Source organism: Trichomonas vaginalis, chromosome I (genome assembly GCF_026262505.1).
Source record: "Trichomonas vaginalis G3 chromosome I, whole genome shotgun sequence".
In the NCBI taxonomy this organism is placed as follows: domain Eukaryota; phylum Parabasalia; order Trichomonadida; family Trichomonadidae; genus Trichomonas; species Trichomonas vaginalis.
Window position 1 is genome coordinate 855,084 of NC_067203.1, and position 19,016 is coordinate 874,099.

At 35.0% G+C, this 19,016-nt stretch overlaps 10 protein-coding genes across 10 annotated transcripts, besides 2 other annotated features; 5 read left to right on the plus strand and 5 right to left on the minus strand.

Annotated features, from left to right (window-relative positions):
* Window positions 1-14,694: part of a mobile genetic element that runs on past the window's edge.
* On the plus strand, window positions 827-1,417 carry TVAGG3_0904860 (DNA/RNA polymerases family; the record flags this gene model as incomplete). The annotated part of the gene is made up of 1 exon (XM_051251502.1): window positions 827-1,417. One exon carries the CDS (start codon window positions 827-829, stop codon window positions 1,415-1,417), a length of 591 nt encoding a protein of 196 aa, XP_051077076.1.
* Window positions 1,472-2,258, plus strand: TVAGG3_0904870 (uncharacterized protein; the record flags this gene model as incomplete). The annotated part of the gene is made up of 1 exon (XM_051251503.1): window positions 1,472-2,258. A coding segment is annotated over one exon (787 nt), but the record flags the coding sequence as incomplete, so codon positions are not given.
* On the plus strand, window positions 2,726-3,388 carry TVAGG3_0904880 (uncharacterized protein; the record flags this gene model as incomplete). Its single annotated transcript, XM_051251504.1, has 1 exon — window positions 2,726-3,388. One exon carries the CDS (start codon window positions 2,726-2,728, stop codon window positions 3,386-3,388), a length of 663 nt encoding a protein of 220 aa, XP_051077078.1.
* TVAGG3_0904890 (organellar and viral DNA polymerase type B) lies at window positions 4,894-5,505 on the plus strand (the record flags this gene model as incomplete). The annotated part of the gene is made up of 1 exon (XM_051251505.1): window positions 4,894-5,505. The coding sequence occupies one exon, from the start codon at window positions 4,894-4,896 to the stop codon at window positions 5,503-5,505; it is 612 nt and encodes a 203-aa protein (XP_051077079.1).
* TVAGG3_0904900 (uncharacterized protein) lies at window positions 6,145-6,453 on the plus strand (the record flags this gene model as incomplete). Its single annotated transcript, XM_051251506.1, has 1 exon — window positions 6,145-6,453. One exon carries the CDS (start codon window positions 6,145-6,147, stop codon window positions 6,451-6,453), a length of 309 nt encoding a protein of 102 aa, XP_051077080.1.
* TVAGG3_0904910 (uncharacterized protein) lies at window positions 9,792-10,035 on the minus strand (the record flags this gene model as incomplete). The annotated part of the gene is made up of 1 exon (XM_051251507.1): window positions 9,792-10,035. A coding segment is annotated over one exon (244 nt), but the record flags the coding sequence as incomplete, so codon positions are not given.
* On the minus strand, window positions 10,062-10,463 carry TVAGG3_0904920 (uncharacterized protein; the record flags this gene model as incomplete). The annotated part of the gene is made up of 1 exon (XM_051251508.1): window positions 10,062-10,463. One exon carries the CDS (start codon window positions 10,461-10,463, stop codon window positions 10,062-10,064), a length of 402 nt encoding a protein of 133 aa, XP_051077082.1.
* On the minus strand, window positions 13,171-13,628 carry TVAGG3_0904930 (uncharacterized protein; the record flags this gene model as incomplete). Its single annotated transcript, XM_051251509.1, has 1 exon — window positions 13,171-13,628. A coding segment is annotated over one exon (458 nt), but the record flags the coding sequence as incomplete, so codon positions are not given.
* A 277-nt stretch (window positions 14,695-14,971) lies between the features above and the next one.
* Window positions 14,972-16,062, minus strand: TVAGG3_0904940 (protein of unknown function, DUF4106 family; the record flags this gene model as incomplete). Its single annotated transcript, XM_051251510.1, has 1 exon — window positions 14,972-16,062. A coding segment is annotated over one exon (1,091 nt), but the record flags the coding sequence as incomplete, so codon positions are not given.
* Window positions 16,063-16,506: 444 nt separating this feature from the next.
* TVAGG3_0904950 (protein of unknown function, DUF4106 family) lies at window positions 16,507-17,037 on the minus strand (the record flags this gene model as incomplete). Its single annotated transcript, XM_051251511.1, has 1 exon — window positions 16,507-17,037. A coding segment is annotated over one exon (531 nt), but the record flags the coding sequence as incomplete, so codon positions are not given.
* A 408-nt stretch (window positions 17,038-17,445) lies between these two features.
* Window positions 17,446-19,016: part of a mobile genetic element that runs on past the window's edge.

Genomic DNA, 19,016 nt, shown 5'->3' on the forward strand with positions numbered 1-19,016 from the left:
TCTGACATTTAACATGACAAGGTATGGAATTTACAATTCAATTGAAACAATTGTCAATGAACCTTGTATTCTTACATGTCTCAGGAACTCTGGTCTTGTTACAGATGAGAAAATGAAGTATCTTGAGTCATGTGTGAAAACAAGGTACATTCTCAGAGGTCAATTGTCAAAAATTGCACCGTTGGCAAATGTGAATATCCGAGTCAACATTCCGACTGAGAAAGGTTCTTCACATGATGACTATGTTGTTGACAAAGACTTACCATGGTTGAAGATTGTACTTGTCCACAACCACTTCATGTTGAACGAAAGTCTTACAAACCCATTGTTCGGAAAAGGTAAGTGCAACATTGTCAGAGCTGTTAACATTCTTTTCGAGAAAGGTTTGTTGGAACCAATTCCAGATGACAAGCTGACAGAAACTTTTGTACCAAAAGACGAAACAAACTTTTCATTGTTGGTAAGACCAAAAGTTGTTCCAGACAAAGTTATAGCACAAAAGAAGTACACAGTTCCAAAAGGAGTTGGATTGTTCGGATACCAACCTGAACCAGAAGAACTTCCAATGAGGTTGCAAGAACTTCAAGATGCTATAAATAAACTTCCATTGAGACATCCAATTGACGTCAAATTGTATTGGAGAGCATCAGAGTTAGGTCAGAAGGTTTTATATGAAACAGGTTGCTTTGACGATGTTTATGAGATAACAGGCGAGGTTTCTCAAAAGATAAGAGACTCACTTGAATTTCCACGAACTGGACCCATTGGTTGCGACAAGTTCGACTCATATGAAAAAATATACTATGTCGACCTTAACGCTGCGTACATGAGGTTCGTCCAATATATTCCGACTGGAATTCCAAACGAAAAAGGTGAGTTCCCGGGAAGGAACTATACAGTTGGAAAAGTCATACAACAAATGTATGATATTAGGAAAGCTTCAAACCCCAAACTTGCAATGACACTCAAATTGCTTATGAATTCGACATGGGGATATTCTATTAAAAAACCTCAAAAGATGAAGAGTAAACACTATGAGAAGGTCGACAACTTTGTTGAAAGGTTTTCTCCTTTTGTTTTGAAATACGAGTTCACCGAAGGTCAAAATGGCTTAGTAACCACAGTAAAACCTATTGTCGAACATTGGTCATACCCTCAGTTCGCAAAGGCAGTCCTTGACAACTACAACAAATTCTTCTCCGATGTCAAATCCAAAATTGTGGTTTACTATGAGAACATCGATGCGCTCATGACGAACGAAGAAGGCTATAACAAACTCATTGAAATGGGAATGGTCGGTGAAAAGATGGGCTGTTTTAAGCTAGACAAGGTATTTTCCGAAGTTCATGTAATATCGAAAAGGAAATATTGGGCCATACTTGAAGACGGCACAGAAGTAAAACATTGCATGAAATAAAACATTGCATGAAGTAAAAACGTTTTTAAAACCATATATTTTTACATATATAAAATGCTTCAGGTTGAAAAACAAAGAACAAAAGTAGCAGATACAAAACCGTTAGACTATATCTTTACAAATGCCGGTAGGAATATATCAGATGAAGAAATTTCATCCCAAACATACAGGTTTGACTATCCAATTCGTTGGCTTCAAAGTCCTTCAGATGCAAAGGCAATAGGATTTAGAAGAGTTTTGTTTTCAAATAGAACTAACGCGTTTATGTTCGCAGTATATTTTCACGGTCAGTATAAAGGTTCTGATGGTCTAATAGAAAAATTTGACGAAATGAAAATCTTTACAATTCGTTCAGACGAAAGTCTTGAAAAAACTCTAAATGACTTTCAAACTCAAATAAACAAATACTACTGGGAATTTCAAGAAAAATACCACTCTTTACTAAATGGAACATACTATCTGAAGCTAGAATACGACAAGATGAACTCCACAGTTTCATTTCAAAAGATTGAAATTAACCCTCCAAGAGATACAGAGTTTTTATATTGGGGGGTGGACAAACGTTCTTGGGCGCAATTTCTTCGGTTACTAAACCAGAACGAACCATTACCACCAGATGGTCCATTTAAATTTATACTTCCACCAGCAGATTTGACAGTTTATAGAAACGTGTTCGACCCTCAAAATGTCATGTGTCATGCAAGTTTCAGTTCAAGCAACAACAGTTTTCTGTGTATCGGTAAGGACTTCTATGACTTTGCTTCTAAATTCTACGAACCACCTAGTAACAGTTTCTCTGACTTTCAAGTTTGGTTCACAACAAACGGTGTGCAGCATATAATTCCATTGTACTATGACTTTTATCTCGAATTGTCTTTCATATACAACTACGGAAAAGTGCTGAAAAAGTATTGAAAAATATATTTTAGGGTAGATGGTTTTTAGGTGTCACCAGGTCCCTCGGTCCCTCGGTCATTTTAACTTCTCTGAAAAAGTGTGACAACATGACATTTTGACAACAACACAGGAAATAAACTTCATCGTCAATGTTTTGTCATGAATTTCATCGTAAATGTTTTGTCATGAATTTCATCGTAAATGTTTTGTCATGACTTCTTCATCGTACATGTTTTGTCATGACTTCTTCATCGTATTCTTTCACCCGTTGAATTTTGTATAAAAAAGCAACCGCCGGAATTCCGGCGGTTGGTATATTCTTCACAAAATGCTTGTTTTGAGGTCGAGCCACAAACGAATGTCCGACGTCCCACCAAAAAAATATTTTTTATTTTTATTGTAAGAACTGAAATGACAGTCGAAGCAAAAACGTTCACGAACAAATCTAATGGCGAAACATTCACAAAAGGCACTTACAACGGTATTGAAGTCTTACGTAGAGACAAGGATGGTTATATAAATGCAACAAATATGTGTCAGCAGTTTAGGAAAGACTTTAGAAGGTTGTTGGAAAATAAGTCCTGGGAAGAGTATTTTAAGGCATTTTGTGAAGAATATACCAACCCGCGGAATTCCGCGGGTTGCTTTTTATACACAGTTCATGCAGGAATTCCGGATGAAATCAAACAGGTTAGAGGAATGTATGTAGACCCAAGACTTGTAAACTATATAGCAATGTGGGCTTCTCCAAAATATTGTATAGCAGTTGGAAAAATTTTGGACTCCATAGACAAGAAAGTTCATGAGAAATTAGATGAAGAAGAACTTGAAGATACAGTAGAGAATGCAAAACCTTTGTTCGAAGAAGAAGTTAGAAAAAAGTGTTTAAAACAAATAGAACATGAACATGAGATATGTTCTGGTTATAGAGATTCTCCATACGAACTAGACCAATGGGAACAAGAAGATTTAAAGAGAGAATTTAGAGAATATGAACTCGCTAAAGTTTCATTAGAAGCTGCAGAAGAGAGGTTAAAAGTTTGGGGTCGTTTTGTACAAAAATATTGTGAGTAAATGAACCATTTTTTTGTACCATCGTAGAAAACACACAAAACTCTTGAATTTTGTATAAAAAAAGCACCTGCCGGAATTCCGGCGGGTGGTATATTCTTCACAAAATGCTTGTTTTTGAGGTCGAGCCATTTTTGGCTCCACCGTAGAAAACACACAAAACTCATTTTTTTATTGAATTCGGCAAAAATAGATTTTAGGTTAGATGGTTTTTAGGTGTCACTACGTCACCAGGTAATTTAAACTTCTCTGAAAAAGTGTGACAACATGACATTTTGACAACAACACAGGAAATAAACTTCTTCGTAAATGTTTTGTATAAAAAGCACCCGCCGGAATTCCGCGGGTTGGTATATTCTTCACAAAATGCTTGTTTTGTTGAGACTTCTTCATCTAATTTCTCATGAACTTTCTTGTCTATGTTTTGTCAAGACTTCTTCTTCGTATTCTTTCACCCGTTGAACTTTGTATAAAAAAGCAACCGCCGGAATTCCGGCGGTTGGTATATTCTTCACAAAATGCTTGTTTTGAGGTCGAGCCATTTTTGGCTCCACCGTAGAAAACACACAAAACTCTTGAATTCGGCAAAAATATATTTTAGGTGGAACCAGGTCCCTCGGTCCCCAGGTCCCTCGGTCAACTAACATCTTTTTGAAAATGGTGACAACATGACATTTTGACAACAACACAGGAAATAAACTTCTTCGTAAATGTTTTGTATAAAAAGCACCCGCCGGAATTCCGCGGGTTGGTATATTCTTCACGAAATGCTTGTTTTGTTGAGACTTCTTCGTATATGTTTTGTATAAAAAGCAACCGCCGGAATTCCGCGGGTTGGTATATTCTTCACGAAATGCTTGTTTTGTTGAGACTTCTTCGTATATGTTTTGTATAAAAAGCAACCGCCGGAATTCCGCGGGTTGGTATATTCTTCACGAAATGCTTGTTTTGAGGTCGAGCCAAAAGTGGCTCCACCTGTTTTTTTCAACCAAAACTCATTTTTGTCTGATTTACGCTCATTGACGATGAAAGTCTTGACAAAAACATATACGAAGAAGTCTTTTTCCTGTGTTGTTGTCAAAATGTCATGTTGTCACACTTTTTCAGAGAAGTTCATTTGACCGAGGGACCGAGGGACCGAGGGACCTGGTTCCACCTAAAATATATTTTTGCTGAAAAACATGACCAAATTTCATGATATAACTGTATTTTTTTGACGAAGAGAACTTTGACACTTCGTTAAAAAAATCCCTGAAATCGTGAAAAAATGACCAAATTTCATTATATAACTGTATTTTTTTGACGAAGTGAACTTTGACACTTCATAAAAAAATCCCTGAAATCGTGAAAAAATGACCAAATTTCATGATATAACTGTATTTTTTTGACGAAGAGAACTTTTGCACTTCGTCAAAAAAATCCCTGAAATCATATCTTTTATACAAGATAAAAAAACAACGTTAGTTTTTATTTTTTTTATTTTTTTATTTTGTATGTAAGAACAGGAAATGACAAACACTGAGTTTGAAACAGTTAAAAAGATAGACAATGACACCAAAGTGGTTAGAATAGGTGATTTAAACGTAAGATACTCAAAGAAATACAAAAAATATTCTTTGTCAGACATTTTAACACTATCTGGAAAGAAAGCACACGACTGGGTTAGAATTGCTTCTACTCAGAAAATTTTGACAAGAAATCCTGAGCTGATGATATCGGTAAGATTCTATGGAACAAGAGCATATCTCATCGACAAAAGTCTTATACCAGTAGTTTTGTTCTGGATTGACCCAGTTGTTGGATATAATTTCATAACATATGGTTCATTCGATACGGAACGTTGCAGTGAAGGCTTACTTTACATCGTTCAGAAACCGAAGGACTTCAATACAAAGAGATATAAGATAGGAAGAACATTTAATATAACTCAAAGATATGACAGTATAGTCAATAGAGTTAAGGTTGCGTTTGTTAACGATATGAGAGCTGCTGAAACAGAACTACTTGAAAAGTTTGAGAAAATGTATGGTGCTCCCACGAAAGGTAAAGAAACTTTCGAAGTAGATGAGATCGACAAAGCTATAAAAGTATTTGACGAAGTTGCTGAAAAATACATGTAAAGCGTTTATTTTTGGTCTTTTATACAAGATAGAAAATAACGCTAGTTTTTATAAAATATTTTTTTTATTTTGTATGTAAAGACAGATATGTCAACAACAGAGAACACAACAACTGCTATCGTTCATGAAGATATAAATGAAGAATACGAGTGGGTTCAGTTTAACAAACAGTTACGTCTCATTCGTTCGGTCAAAGATGACATGTACCAAATGCAAAGTATTTTGACAGCATGTTTTGCTCCAGATACTAAGCTTCCTAAAGACTGGTTTAGGAACCAAAGCACTATTGAACTATTAAATGAAGCACAGCGAGACATACTTTTTTCTGAAAACAGTGAAGAACAGCGAGTAGGTAAAAAGTCTGGGTCGCCAAAACTCTATGAAAATCGTAAAAATTTGCCAAATGGTTTGAGAGGTTGGTATGTACATAGACTTCTTGTAAATGCTGTTGCAATGTGGGCTTCGCCTCGCTATTCATGGTATGTTTGTAAACTTCTTGACGAACTTCACAGACAAGAACGTGAAGAGATGGAAAAGAAACTTCAAGCAAAAGATGAAGTCATTGAATCCAAAGACAAAAACATACAGAAAAGAATACCACGTTCGGTACCAAAAGGAAAGGAAAAGAACTATAAGTATATGATTTACACTGAAGAGATAGAAAATGAAGAAGACAGAGATATGGTTATGTTGCATTTAGTCAGAAGAAACAACAAAAGCTTTTACGACCTTGCTAAGATTTACAAATCTGACAGAAATTGGTTCTATCGCGAAAACTTACCGATTTCAATGACACCAAATGAAGATGTTAAACAGATAGTTCAAGATACGTTACCTCAAACACACTATGATATGAAAGGTTGTACAATACTTACATTCAAAGAAGACTTACCGCTACTGAAGGAAAAGATAACAGAGTATTTCGATAACTTCAAAGAAGAAGAGTAAATGAACCATTTATTTTTCAAGCTTGACACCAAAGATGGCTCAGGTAGCTCTAGATGGTAAATTGTCTTGTCCGAGTCCTTCTGGCATTCCGAGTCCTTCCTTCCGACAGGAAAAGTTTTTCCTTCCAACAGGAAAAAAATTTCCTTCCAACAGGAAAAGTTTTTCCTTCCAACAGGAAAAAATTTTCCTTCCAACAGGAAAAAATTTTCCTTCCGACAGGAAAAATTTTTCCAGTTGTCCGTCCGTAAACCATTCAAATTTTCGAAAATTGAGAACTTTTTGGCCGACCTTCAGGAAAAATTTTTCTTTCCGACAGGAAAAATTTTTCTTTCCGACAGGAAAAATTTTTCTTTCCGACAGGAAAAGTTTTTCTTTCCGACAGGAAAAGTCCTTCCTTCCGACAGGACACAAACGGATGACTGACATTCCTCTTCCTGAATGTCTTCCAAAGCCAGAAGAACCGACAGCCCCAGCACCACAACAGACTAAGACTCAAACACTTACATTTTTACGCTTGACTTTTTACAATTTGAACTTTGTTTGCGTAGATATGAATTCTGAAAGAAGTATGAGGGTCTTGTATGACTTTGTACTTCTCCCATAGTTCATGTCTGTCAAACTTACCTGCCATGGACTCTTTCATAAGTTCCATGAAATCGTCTTCGGACAATCCGGGGAAAAGTATGATATCAGTAAGTATTCTCTTTACATCCTTACTTAAACTCTTTGCTGTCTGTACACAAATGACAACTGAAATGTTAAAGTGTCTGAGCTTCTTAAGAATTCGACACATGTCTTGTTCTCTATTCTTTAACAAAGGATGAGAAGCAAAGTCATCTAAGATAAGAAGACATCTGTGAGGGTAAGTCTTCCAATCGTAAGATTGCAATTTCTTCGAAATGTATTCTATCTCTTTCTGTTTGTTTCTGAAGTGTTTCTTCTCTAATATTCTCTGCATTTCCTCATTTGGGTCTTTAAACTTCGAATTGACATACTCATTTATAGCATTGTACTTCAAAACTCTTCTTTGGTACTTCTTTATCCAATCTAACAACTCAGAGTCTTTTATACATACTAACTTAGACTTTTTTATAATATCTTTGAACGAATTGACTGTTTGGTCAAATTGACCCGAAGTACTACAAATGACTACTAACTCATAGAATGGGTTCTTCTCATCTAGTTCTTGTTGTTGTGCAGCCATTTTAAGATAAGTGAAAGTCTTACCCGACCCAGGCGGTGCAATTAGACCTGTTATACCATTCTGAGCAAATAAGAACTTGTCATGTATGGGTTTTATCTGAGCATTTTCCAACTTCCTCTTGTTCTTATTTAAAACATTCTCAAATTTCTTGTCAATGTCAGCAAACTTTTTTTCTAACATATTTTTTAGAAAAATTAAAATTTTTATCTTTTAGGAAATGTCTAGCGATTTCGCTATCTATATTCGAGACAAGCTTTTTCGACAGCAAAACATCTGTCGACCATAAAATCTTACATAGTGTAAACAAGAAAGGTGAATGTTCTAAAGTTCTGTTTCTGGAATATGACAAGAACCATAAAACCTTAAGCAGAGAATCTTAAAATTTGTCAATGACAGACTTGTTGACAGAGATGACGCCTCTTGGAGAGATGAAGTCCAACAAAACTTCTTAGAATGCAAAGAAGACACATGCGCTGTTCTTGAAAATGAAATAGAAAACAGAATAGAAGAGCTATTAAAGGACAAAGACCTTTTACAAAAATATGGTTCTGAGAAGTTTGACATAACTCCACCAGAGAAGAAGAAGAAGAGAAAAGAAAGAAAAGAAAGTAGAAGAAGAGAAGAAAGAACCAGAGCCAGAGAAAAAAGAAATTTGACATGTAAAAATAAAATTTTATTTTTTAGAACATTTCTGGGTCAATGTCAATGTTTCTCTTTCCTCTTTAGGAGCAAACACCGGCTTAGACTCTAAAATCTTTTTACCCAATTTACCTTGAACTTCAACTATCTTAGACTCATAATATTCATAGTCGTCTGCTTCTTTGGTTCATAAGAGTATAACAAGTTTGTATGCTTTGCCTTCTTTAAAGGTTGAAAACCTTCTGTCAAAACTTTCTTTGACTGTTAACAAACCTTCTATGTCTAAGTCTTCAAATTTCGCACCATTTTTAGTCACAATAGCAAACTTAACTGGTTCGATGTTTCCAAACTTTGTCAAATGAAGACTTTTCAAAATGGAGAAGTAACATTCAAATATGTGAATGGGTCTAGTTCTTCTTTAAGTCCTGACATGTACTTGTTGACTGAGATGAATTTCGTCATCTTTTCTATCGGATAAAAAAAATATTTTTTTTAAAAATTTACTCAGAAAAATTTTTCTTTGTATATACACCATTCTGACGTCTAAAAGACTTTTGACATTTGCCAAGAATGTTCGTTTAGACGCTGTCATATAACCATACTCTTGACAATACTGTTTATACGAATCGTACAATGACCTTTCATCTAAACACTCAAAGTCAGTTTCATCTATGAACAGTTCATATACACTCTTGTTTGCTTCTAACAATGTTTGTCTCTCTTCGGTATGTGGAATTTGTCTTGGATTGAACTTAGAAATATCTAATGTCATGAAATATGAGAACAAGTGGTTGTAAAAGTCAGATGTCAAAGTTTCTGCTAAGTCGTCAAAATATTCTGTATCTTGCATATGAGCTTCTGACGTTCTGACAACTACATATTCTTCTGTCAGAAACTTTCTAACTTCATCGGAACGGCGTTGTTTGAAACCATGATGAAATTTGCAACATTTTCACAAACTCTTTCTCTCTATACTTTCTTTCAACAACTCCAACTTTGTCTGTTATAAGACTCTTCAAAGCATCCGAGTTCAAAACCTTTGTTGTATCTATACTTTTGAAGTTCGTTACATACTATAAGTTTCATATTCTCTATTGAAGAGTTAAATTTACCGCAGATGTTTTCTAAGTTTGTCATATTCGGGTTCGAATAGCCCTCTAACAGTTTGCACAAAAATATCTGTAAAGAAAGTGTTCTTACCAGTTCCTTGTTTTCCCAATTATGATGAGAGCAGTTTCATTTTTAGCACTTGGATGTTTGAAGATGTTTGCAAACCAACATAAGATATACTCATAGACTCTTTCGTTTCCATTGCATATAATTTCTTTGACATGGTCTAACCAAGCTTCTATAACATTTTCTTTCCATTCTACTTGTTCGTATTTATATCCAGTGAAGATAGAATAGAAGTTTGGAGAAGGTGTATAGAACTTTATACCTCGAACTGAAAAATCTTCTAACTTTGACAATAAGATATCCCAAGCATCTAACATCTTCATGCCAACTTGTACGACTTTTATTTTCTTAAGTTTCTGTTTACATTCTTGTTCTGAAACTATTGTCGCTCTTGGTTTGTTAAAGACAACATCCCATTCTTTCATGACATAACATTCTGGGGCAGAGTCGACATAAATGACTAAACGTTTCAAATTCTCGACTGCTTTGTTATAGTCTCTAAATGGACACATATTTCTGAAGGCTTGGAAGTCATAAAAATCTGAAACGTCTATTCTGTACATTTTTATAAAAATAAAAAAAATATTTTTTATTCTTGACTTTGTTGTTGCATTTGTTCCATTTGTTGCATTTGTTGTTCTTGAGCTATTTGTTGTTGAAGTTGTTCTTGTAGTACAATACTTTCACCAGTTGCATCTTCCAATTCGAAACTTTCTGCCGTCATTGACAAATACATAGGACATAAAAGTTTTACAGGAACAAAGTTTGCGTCAACTAAGGTTAAGTTTATGTTTGCTAAAGTGTTTGAGTTTACTAAAGCTGAAAACTCTGCATTCGAATGAACAATAGGCAAACCAGCAGAGAAAGTGTTGTTTATACGCATGAGTATCTTTTGGTCATAGTAGTTTCTGTCGACATTCGAATAGCACTTTGAACCTAAGTTTGAAACAATATATAAAATAGGTGTACTTAAAGTCAATGGAATAGACATTCCTTGTATGACACCTTTTCCTGTTATAGGAAACTGTTGGTAGTAAAAACCAGATATAAGTTTTGTATTATAGCTCATATCGTTTATACTAAACTCAGTCGGACATCCAAACATAATGAAACCTGCTCTAGTGCAGCACATGTTACATCCGTCCTTAAAGTATTAAATAAGTCAACAAAACCTGTTGGTGGTATATCTGAGTAAGTATCTTCAAAGAAGTATTTTTTACCATTCACAACAATAAAATCTTCTGGTGTCAAAAGAGCAAAACAGGCTTTAGTCGTCATCGTGTTTAAGGTCATTTACAATATCGTCCTTGAGGACTTTGTAAGTTTGTTGTTATAGAATTATATGACTCAGGGTTTTTAGTCGTAATAGTATAAACCACTATGTCTTCTGCCATTTACATATATTTAAAAGTTTTTTCTGAAAGTGGAGAAGAACTTCATCTAAACTTTCACATGGCGTTTCTTGAAGTTCTCTGTCTAAGAAGTTCAAATATTTTGTAAAGACATAGAACTTTCTTTGTCTACACGAACAAACAAAACAGGGTCTTTCATATCGTTCAAAAGTGTGTAAAGTCCTTTACATGAAATAAAGTCTATATTATTTTTCTTCAAACATCTTTCAAGAAGTTTTGACATTTTTACTTAGCAACTAAATTTTAATGAAATGTTGTGGTCGTCAAATATTTTTATGACGTCTGGAAACTATATTTTAAGTTCAACGTTTCACCTCCTTTCATAACGTATATCTTGTCAATGACATTATATGAAACACCACAGCAAGCAATGTCGGGTTCTATTTCTTTGATGTTTATATCGTCTGCCTCTGTCAAAAGTTTCAATAGTTCTTTCAAAATTTCATGAGGTGCGATGACATATGAGTTCACTTTTACAGGGTTGTGTTCGACCAAGTTTAACATTAGACCTAAAGCCTGACAAATCTTCTCCTGAGTTTTAAGTTTGTCTTTAAGTTGTTGGTAGTCGTTTCGAATATCTGCAACAGAACTTAAGTCTCTGCTAACTTCAGGGTATGTTGGTTGTTCTTTTACAGGAACTATTGTTATACCATCTTCGTCTTCGTATGGTTTCCCCACTTCAACATCTCTTTCTTTGACATTGACAACAACACTTTGACTGTTTGTTTGAGTTGGTGAATTTAACTTCACATCTGCCATCGCCATTAAACCTTTTGAAACACTTACGCTTCTATTTTTCGGAAATGACATTTTACTTAGAATAAAAAGATGGACGTATTTGAGTATCTCTTCGAATTGAAGCAAAACAAAGTTTACACACACAAACAATACAAGTTCATTGACAGAGTAGTTCTTTACACAAACAATGGAAAATGTTATAGAATAGCAGTCTTTGCTGAACCAAAATATTTTCATAAAGCAAAGAAAGTTGGTATAACCGAGATGGTGAAAGTTCTTGAAGCAGACAAAAATATAACAACAAAACTTACAGATATTTCTAAAGGTAAGTTTATAATACAATATTATATCAAAACTGGCGTACTGTCAATATTTGACGGAGAGAAGTCAGTTCAAGAACAACTTACTGACCTGCTGCCAAAATCTGCTCGATGGAAGCTGTCGTTATACCAATCTGAGGAGCTCCAGCAGGTTTCATCGAACGAATTTTCAAAAGAGCATCTTCCGTGAAAAGTGCTATTGGTTTTGTAAACTTCTTTGCTTTCAATTCATCTGGACCGTCTCTGTCACCAGTATATTGTATTTGAACTGTACCAACAGTTGAAATACCACCCATAAAGTCTTCTGAGTCAGCAAATGGAATGCCAAGCCAAAAGTTTGAACGGTCTCCATTTGTATATTGAGTGTTTTTGACCTCCTGTATGAGTCCATACTTTCACATATGGCATAATAGAACTTTGCATTTCAGGGTTAATGGTTGTTGTGAAGTTGTTGTTAAAGTTCATAGCATCTAATGTCAAGTTGTATGACCTCATATCCTCAACTGTAGAATATTCTTCTCTTGGATAATATTTGCCATCTATGTTTATATGATATTTAATACCAGGGTTGTAGAAACAAGAATAGTCATTTATAGTTCGTCTGAACAGTACAAACATAGTATCTGCATGTTTCATTGCAGTTGTTAAGGCAATATCTGTTCTTGCACCTGGGTCAGCACTTTGGTTCCAACTTCACCTGCAAAGTCTTTGACAGATATTTGGTGTATAGGGAACATAAGTGGAACTGCAATATATTTGGCAGCTAAAGCATTTGAAATATCTGGGTCCAACATATAGACTGCAAGTCTGCTTTCTATTCTCTTGCATTCAACTTTTCGCATGTGAACTTAACTGGGTCCCAAGCAGTTCCAGCAGCATTGAAGTAGTAGTTTACTTCAGTGTTGAGGTTTGAAAACCAAAGTCTAAGTCAACTTTGTCTTTGCAAAAGTCACAGAACTTGGCTCCACCAGTTCCAGCTACAGTAAGAGTGAATGGGTCTTGTGTTGGTGCAATGACTAAGTTATTTTTGCTTGGAGTAAGTTCGATAGAAATTTTTCCTGCCCAGTTTGGCAAGTATCTTAAAAACCTGAAGATGAGGAAAGATGACAAAGGAACTCTAAGTTTCAATTTTACTTTGGTTACTGCTGCTGCAGTTTGTCCAGAAAGGTCAACATAAACTCCTGGAACGTTAGGGTCAAGTCTTCTTATTTTTTCAATAGTTGCATACTGGTCTGTTTGTTCTCTAGCTTGTGGTTGTACTGAGTTTCTCAAAGCGAACCATTCATAGTTTGCCCATGTTACTGTTTGAACTAAGTCAGAGTTAGAATATATCTTATATCCCATGAAAACTTCTGGAGCATATTGGTATCCGACATAGAAAATTCCATTGCAACCTTTCTTGTCAGACAACTTGGCAGAAGGTTTTATTTCAATGTCTTGTTCCACGTATAAGAAAGAGTTGTCAATAGAAATAATATGAAACCTGTCGCAAGCAATATCTACTGTTGTTGAAGAACCTTCTCCAAACTCACCTACGTTTCCATAAGAAACAGCAGTTGTATATTCGTAAGTTCCAGGAACTATTTCTGACCTTCTAATGGCATTGTCGCATTCGTTATACCATTCGGAAACATTTCCATTCATGGCATCCAAAACTGTTGGCGTTATATTCTGAGCGGCGTACATTTCATATGGGTAAAAATATAGAATAGTTGGATTTATATGTCATAATAGAACCCACGTGGACCAAGCTTTACTTTCTTCCTGACTGAGTTTTTAACTCTTCTTTTTCTTTCATTGCCACTACTTTCACTAGATGAAGTTACTTCTTCACTACTTTCACTTTGTTCTACTCTTCTCTTCTTCTTTGGTGTCGCTTTTGGTAACTTGCCCTCTGCTTCAAGTTGTTGCATCTTTGCCTCATGTTCACCTAGTATGTTGTAAATTTCCCATGTCCTTTTTGCCTTTGGGCTCTGGTCGCCCATCTCAGGTAACCTATATCTAGAAAGAGTTTGTCATAGTTTGTATTTGAGTCGTCGCTTGTTGTTCTTGATCCTTCCGGTTGAGCTCTTCAAACAGTGCCTGTCCATATGGAATAAGCTCGTTTCCAAATATATGTTTTTTGTAGCCATTCTGGTTTTCTTTCCATGTTACCAACTATATCTTTTGTGAATGGGAAAGCTTTTACCCAATCTTTCAGTCTTGCGTCGTTTATTTCTGTAGTTGGTTTTATTTTGTCAAGGAACATGTTTTTCAATACTAACATTTCATTTGGTACTGTCCATTTGAGTTTTCTTAAATATTCATCCCTTCTCAGTTCATTGTCTGCAAAGTAAGTTTTTATGACATTTTGTAAACTTTCATTTGCAAGGTCATGTACAATAGGTTCTCTTCCTTCGCTCTCCCTAACTTTCTTTCTAAACTCTTCACCAAATATACCATCTCTATGGTTCTGTGTAGTTCTTTGAGATAAATGTTCTAGAACGTCAGGTGTTATATTTCCATCAGCCATGTTCATTTCATACTGGTCCAAAATATCTGCATGTTTCATATCTTTCAATGGCATTAAAGCCGCGCTTAAAATACCAGCTATATCTGGTTCACCATTGACTTCCATTGCGTCTACAACTTCTTGGAATTGTGGTTGTAAGTTTATGAACCACCTATCCGGGTTAGCTTTATGACCCCATCTCATTGTAGTTCCATCGTCTGCAGAAACAAAAGTAGGTTTGTTTCCATCTTGGTTAGGTTCTGAATGAACTTTAAACAATGTTTCATTTCTATATGTTTTCTTGAAATTTAACCTTTTATTTTCACCGAGTTCATCCGAAGATTGAACGTTAAATGCTCGTAAGTAAAAAGGGTTGTTGTATTTGTGTACATTTTCTTTCAGTACTTCCATTCTATGCTGAATATTTTCATCTGGTGTTGGAGTCTTTTGTATGTCGGCGAACATTTTTCGATATTCTTCTACTATGTCAGCCGAATTTTTTTTAGACTCTTGGAAATATTCCATATTCTCCGCATACACTTGTTGAGGGTCAAGATTTTTCGGCTGTTCCAAATCTTCATCTAGTTCTGTGAAGTTAGTTTCCAAAGGAGTGACTTGTTCGTTTCCTTCAGGCTCTTCTAGCTGTTGTTGCTGAACTATTTCTTCCATGTCTGGTTGTATCTGAACTAGTTCTTCCTGTGGAGTTTCTTGTACCTCATCTGCTGGCATTTCATATATTCCGAGACCGTTTTTAACAACTTCCCTTTCTAAGTCATCCGGACTCATAAACCTTTCTTCTTTCGTTCCGTCTCTATTTTTTACGCGTTTCATGACGGGAGTTGAATTGTCATTTAGCTCTGACATCAAATATCTCGGAGTAAATTCAGTCATGTCATTTGGATGATATGCTATTAAATCATATCCCTTAGCGAGCTTGTATTTTCCAGGTTTGAAATTATATCCCATTTGGTGCTGAACCATAAAGCTAAATAGGTTCGGGTCAGTATTTCCTCCCTTGAACTTTCTAATAGCTTCTTTATATCTGTCACTAAAGTCAATACTATCTGGGTAACCATAGTCTTCCTTAAGCCTTTTTAAGAATTCTTGGTTTCCTTGTTCTCTACTTCTTTTATGTCCTTGCTCTGTTTGTGGTTGTTGTTGTGCAGGGTTTTGAACTGTTGGTTGCTGTGCTGGTTGTGGAGGTGGTTGTTGTGCTGGATTTTGAACTGTTGGTTTTGGTTGTTGTTGTGGTGCTGGATTTTGAACTGTTGGTTGTTGTGTTGGTTGTTGTGTTGGTTTTGGTGCATGCCTGTGTCTGTGTCCATGTGACGATGTAAATGTTTTAGGTAGTCCTGGTGCAGGTGCTTCTCTTGGAGGGTTTGGTGGTATATAAGTTCCACTAGCTAGTATATAAGTTCCACCAGCTGGTATATAAGTTCCACCAGCTGGCACATATGTTCCATCTGCAGCGTAATGTCCTACCTGACTTTTCGTTTTTAAGAAAGCATTTACTAGGTCTGTTTTGGTCTGTTGTAACTCTTTTTCTTGACTTTTCACAACAGTTGCTCTAACGGCGTCATAGGCACTTTGAACTGCCTGTCTCGTTGCTGCATCTGTTATTTTCGTCATATTTTGTGCTACTTCTTTTAACTCTTTGTCGAAACCTTCAGACTTCAGTTTCTTTCCAGATGAGAAATCGTTCACTTGTTTCACCTTACTATGAAGAGCTTCGAAGGCGTTCTTAAAGTCAGCATTCGTTAAAGCTTCATTTGAACTGTCTTCATCCGCTTGTATTTTTGTCCTTATTGACCCTATAAGCTGGGCTGCTTTAGCGTTGGCTTGGGCATCTAACCAGTCATTGTTAGCTTTTATATATTCTGCGCTTTTCATTGCCTTTTGCATGGCTGCGTCGTTATTTTTACTTTCTTGTGCTAAGTTTTCATACTGTACGGTTTGGTTTTGCAACTGTAAAAGTTTTTCTGCCTTTACATTTGCTTCAACTTCTTTTTTATACTCATCGCTATCCATATATGTCTTCAGGGCTTTTTGTTTTATCTCTTCATCTTTCAGTACTTTATATCGAGTAGTATGGTTTTTCAAATTTACAACATCTTGTTCCATTTTTGCTACTTCTGCTGCTTTTTCTGACACTTTTTTCGCATATTCCTCTGTACTTAGTTCTTTCAGTTGTTCTTCTTTCTTCTTTTTCTCTACGTTTAACTCATTGAGTTTCTTTGTGTGTCTGTCGTATTCTAGTTTCTTGTCGTTTTCACATATTTGCTTCTGTATGTCTATGTTTGACTTTTTGACATCTGCTATTTGATTTTTGAGTGAACTCAAATTCATTTGACTTTGAGGGTTATATGCTGTTCCGTCTGCAGCTCCACCATAGCCTGCCATTTTCGCTAAAAGTGCCGCTCTTAAACCTCCACTCTGTGCACCAATAACTCGGTTTAAAAGCATAGGATTGCTTGACATTTGTTGCAACATAGTGGGGTCATTCAGCATTTGTTGTTGCAACTGTTGTTGTGGTGTTAGTCTTACTATTGGATGTTTCAATGCTCTCTTCCTCTTACGTATATTCTTACGTAGCTTACGTGGCATTTTAAGTGAAGTTAAAAAGCGGCTTTTGACAGATGTTTATATGAGACTTTCTCCGGTTTATAGGACCTCTCTCATATTCTATCTTGTCAAGACTTCCTGGACTGTTGTCAAAATGTCATGTTGTCTCATTTTTTCAGAGAAGTTCGTTTAACCGAGGGACCGAGGGACCGAGGGACCTGGTGACGTAGCGACGATAGACCCTTACTTGTCCGGACATAGTTCTACTATTTTGAGTCCTCTACCAAAAAGTTAACAGCAACGACTTTCAAAAAATTTTAGGGGCTAGAAGGCACGAAGTGCCTGGAAGCCCCCACACACCCAAAAAAAACCTCATTTTATATAAACTGCATGTTATACTAAACATCTTCAAGGGGGTAGAGGGGCGCAGCCCTGGAACCCCCAATACCTTTTTTTTTTTTTAATTTGTGAATTTTTTTTGGATCGGAATTTCAATTAATTTGTTGATCAAAAATGACCTCACAATGTTTGATCATAAGTGAAGTCATCTTCATGGGTATTTAGAAATTCCAAGAGAAATTGCTTATTTCTCGCAGATGTAATATCTGAGAAAATCGAATTTAAATATTCATAGAAACCCAAATCATTCTCCGGTTCGAATAATTCAGCTGTTGCTTTTTCTGTTTTTTCTATGAATTTTAATAATTTGATTAATAAATCTTCATCAGGAAGAATTATTGCTGCATTTGTGATAAAATTCCATATTGAGGTAATATGGCAATAATTACATTTATAAAATGTAATTTTATCCAAAATTTTTTGGCAAATTCGCATAATAGCATTAATATTTGAAGCTGAGATTAAACCTGTGATTACTTCTGTAACTTTTGGAAAATCATCGCAATTTAATATCTCTTTATATTGAATTGAGAAATAAAAAAAATCAAATGGATTCATTTCTTCAATTTCAAGGAGATTGTAAAATTTGATAGAAGTGTTATTGCAACAAATTGTATTTGCAGCAAAAAATATCATTTGCTCGATTCCATTTTTGGAATAAATTTGCTGGAACAATGTTAAATTAAAACAGTTGCTTAATTTTTCTTCATTGTTTTCATAAAAAAGTAACAAGTTTGCAACTGAAATTTCAAAATTTTGATAATTGCCAGTTATTTCGGTAAATATATATATTTGCTTTTCTTCATCTAAAAATGGCAAATATTGATTTGCAATATTAACTAAAGTTTGGGATAAATTGTTCCAGTTTGATTTTACAATTTGTGAGCACATTATGTAATATGTAAATTTATCCGCTTTGTAGGAATTTAAAATTGTTTGTTGTTCTGTTTCAGTTAAATTACTGAATTTTTCAAGATTAATATTGTGATAAAAAATAGAATCCTTGAAACATTCTGATATCTTTTCAATGTTTAAAACGGATGCTAAAAAATGTAAAAGAACTTCATCAGTCACTGTGATTTTTTTGAAAAATTTATTCCAATTCAAGCATCCAATTGATCTTTCTGTCATTGTACTTATGCATTGATAAAGTTGATTTAATGAATCCGAAGAATAATCATTATGCTTGACTAGTTGAGTTAGTTGATACAGACTGTCGTCAGCCATTTTAAAAAAATGAATAAAATTGTATAGTAAATTATATTTGTGAAATTTGTGACGCTACATTCAATCTAAGATCAATATCTCAAAGAATTACTCATTTAAGTATTACTTTTCATTGTTTTTTAAAAAATATCTTTGCTTATTTGTTCACTTTTTTGACATTTATTATATGCTTTTTATCATATTTCCGATGATATGAATATATATTCTATATAAGAATGACGCTACATTCAATCTAAGACCAATATCTCAAAGAATTCCTCATTTAAGTATTACTTTTCATTTTTAATTCAATTTTCGAACGGTTTTCGTAAATTTTGCATCATTTCATTTTTTAATGGGAAAATCATCTATATTTAATCAAAAAAGAGCAAACTTTACAGACGAAAATAAAATAT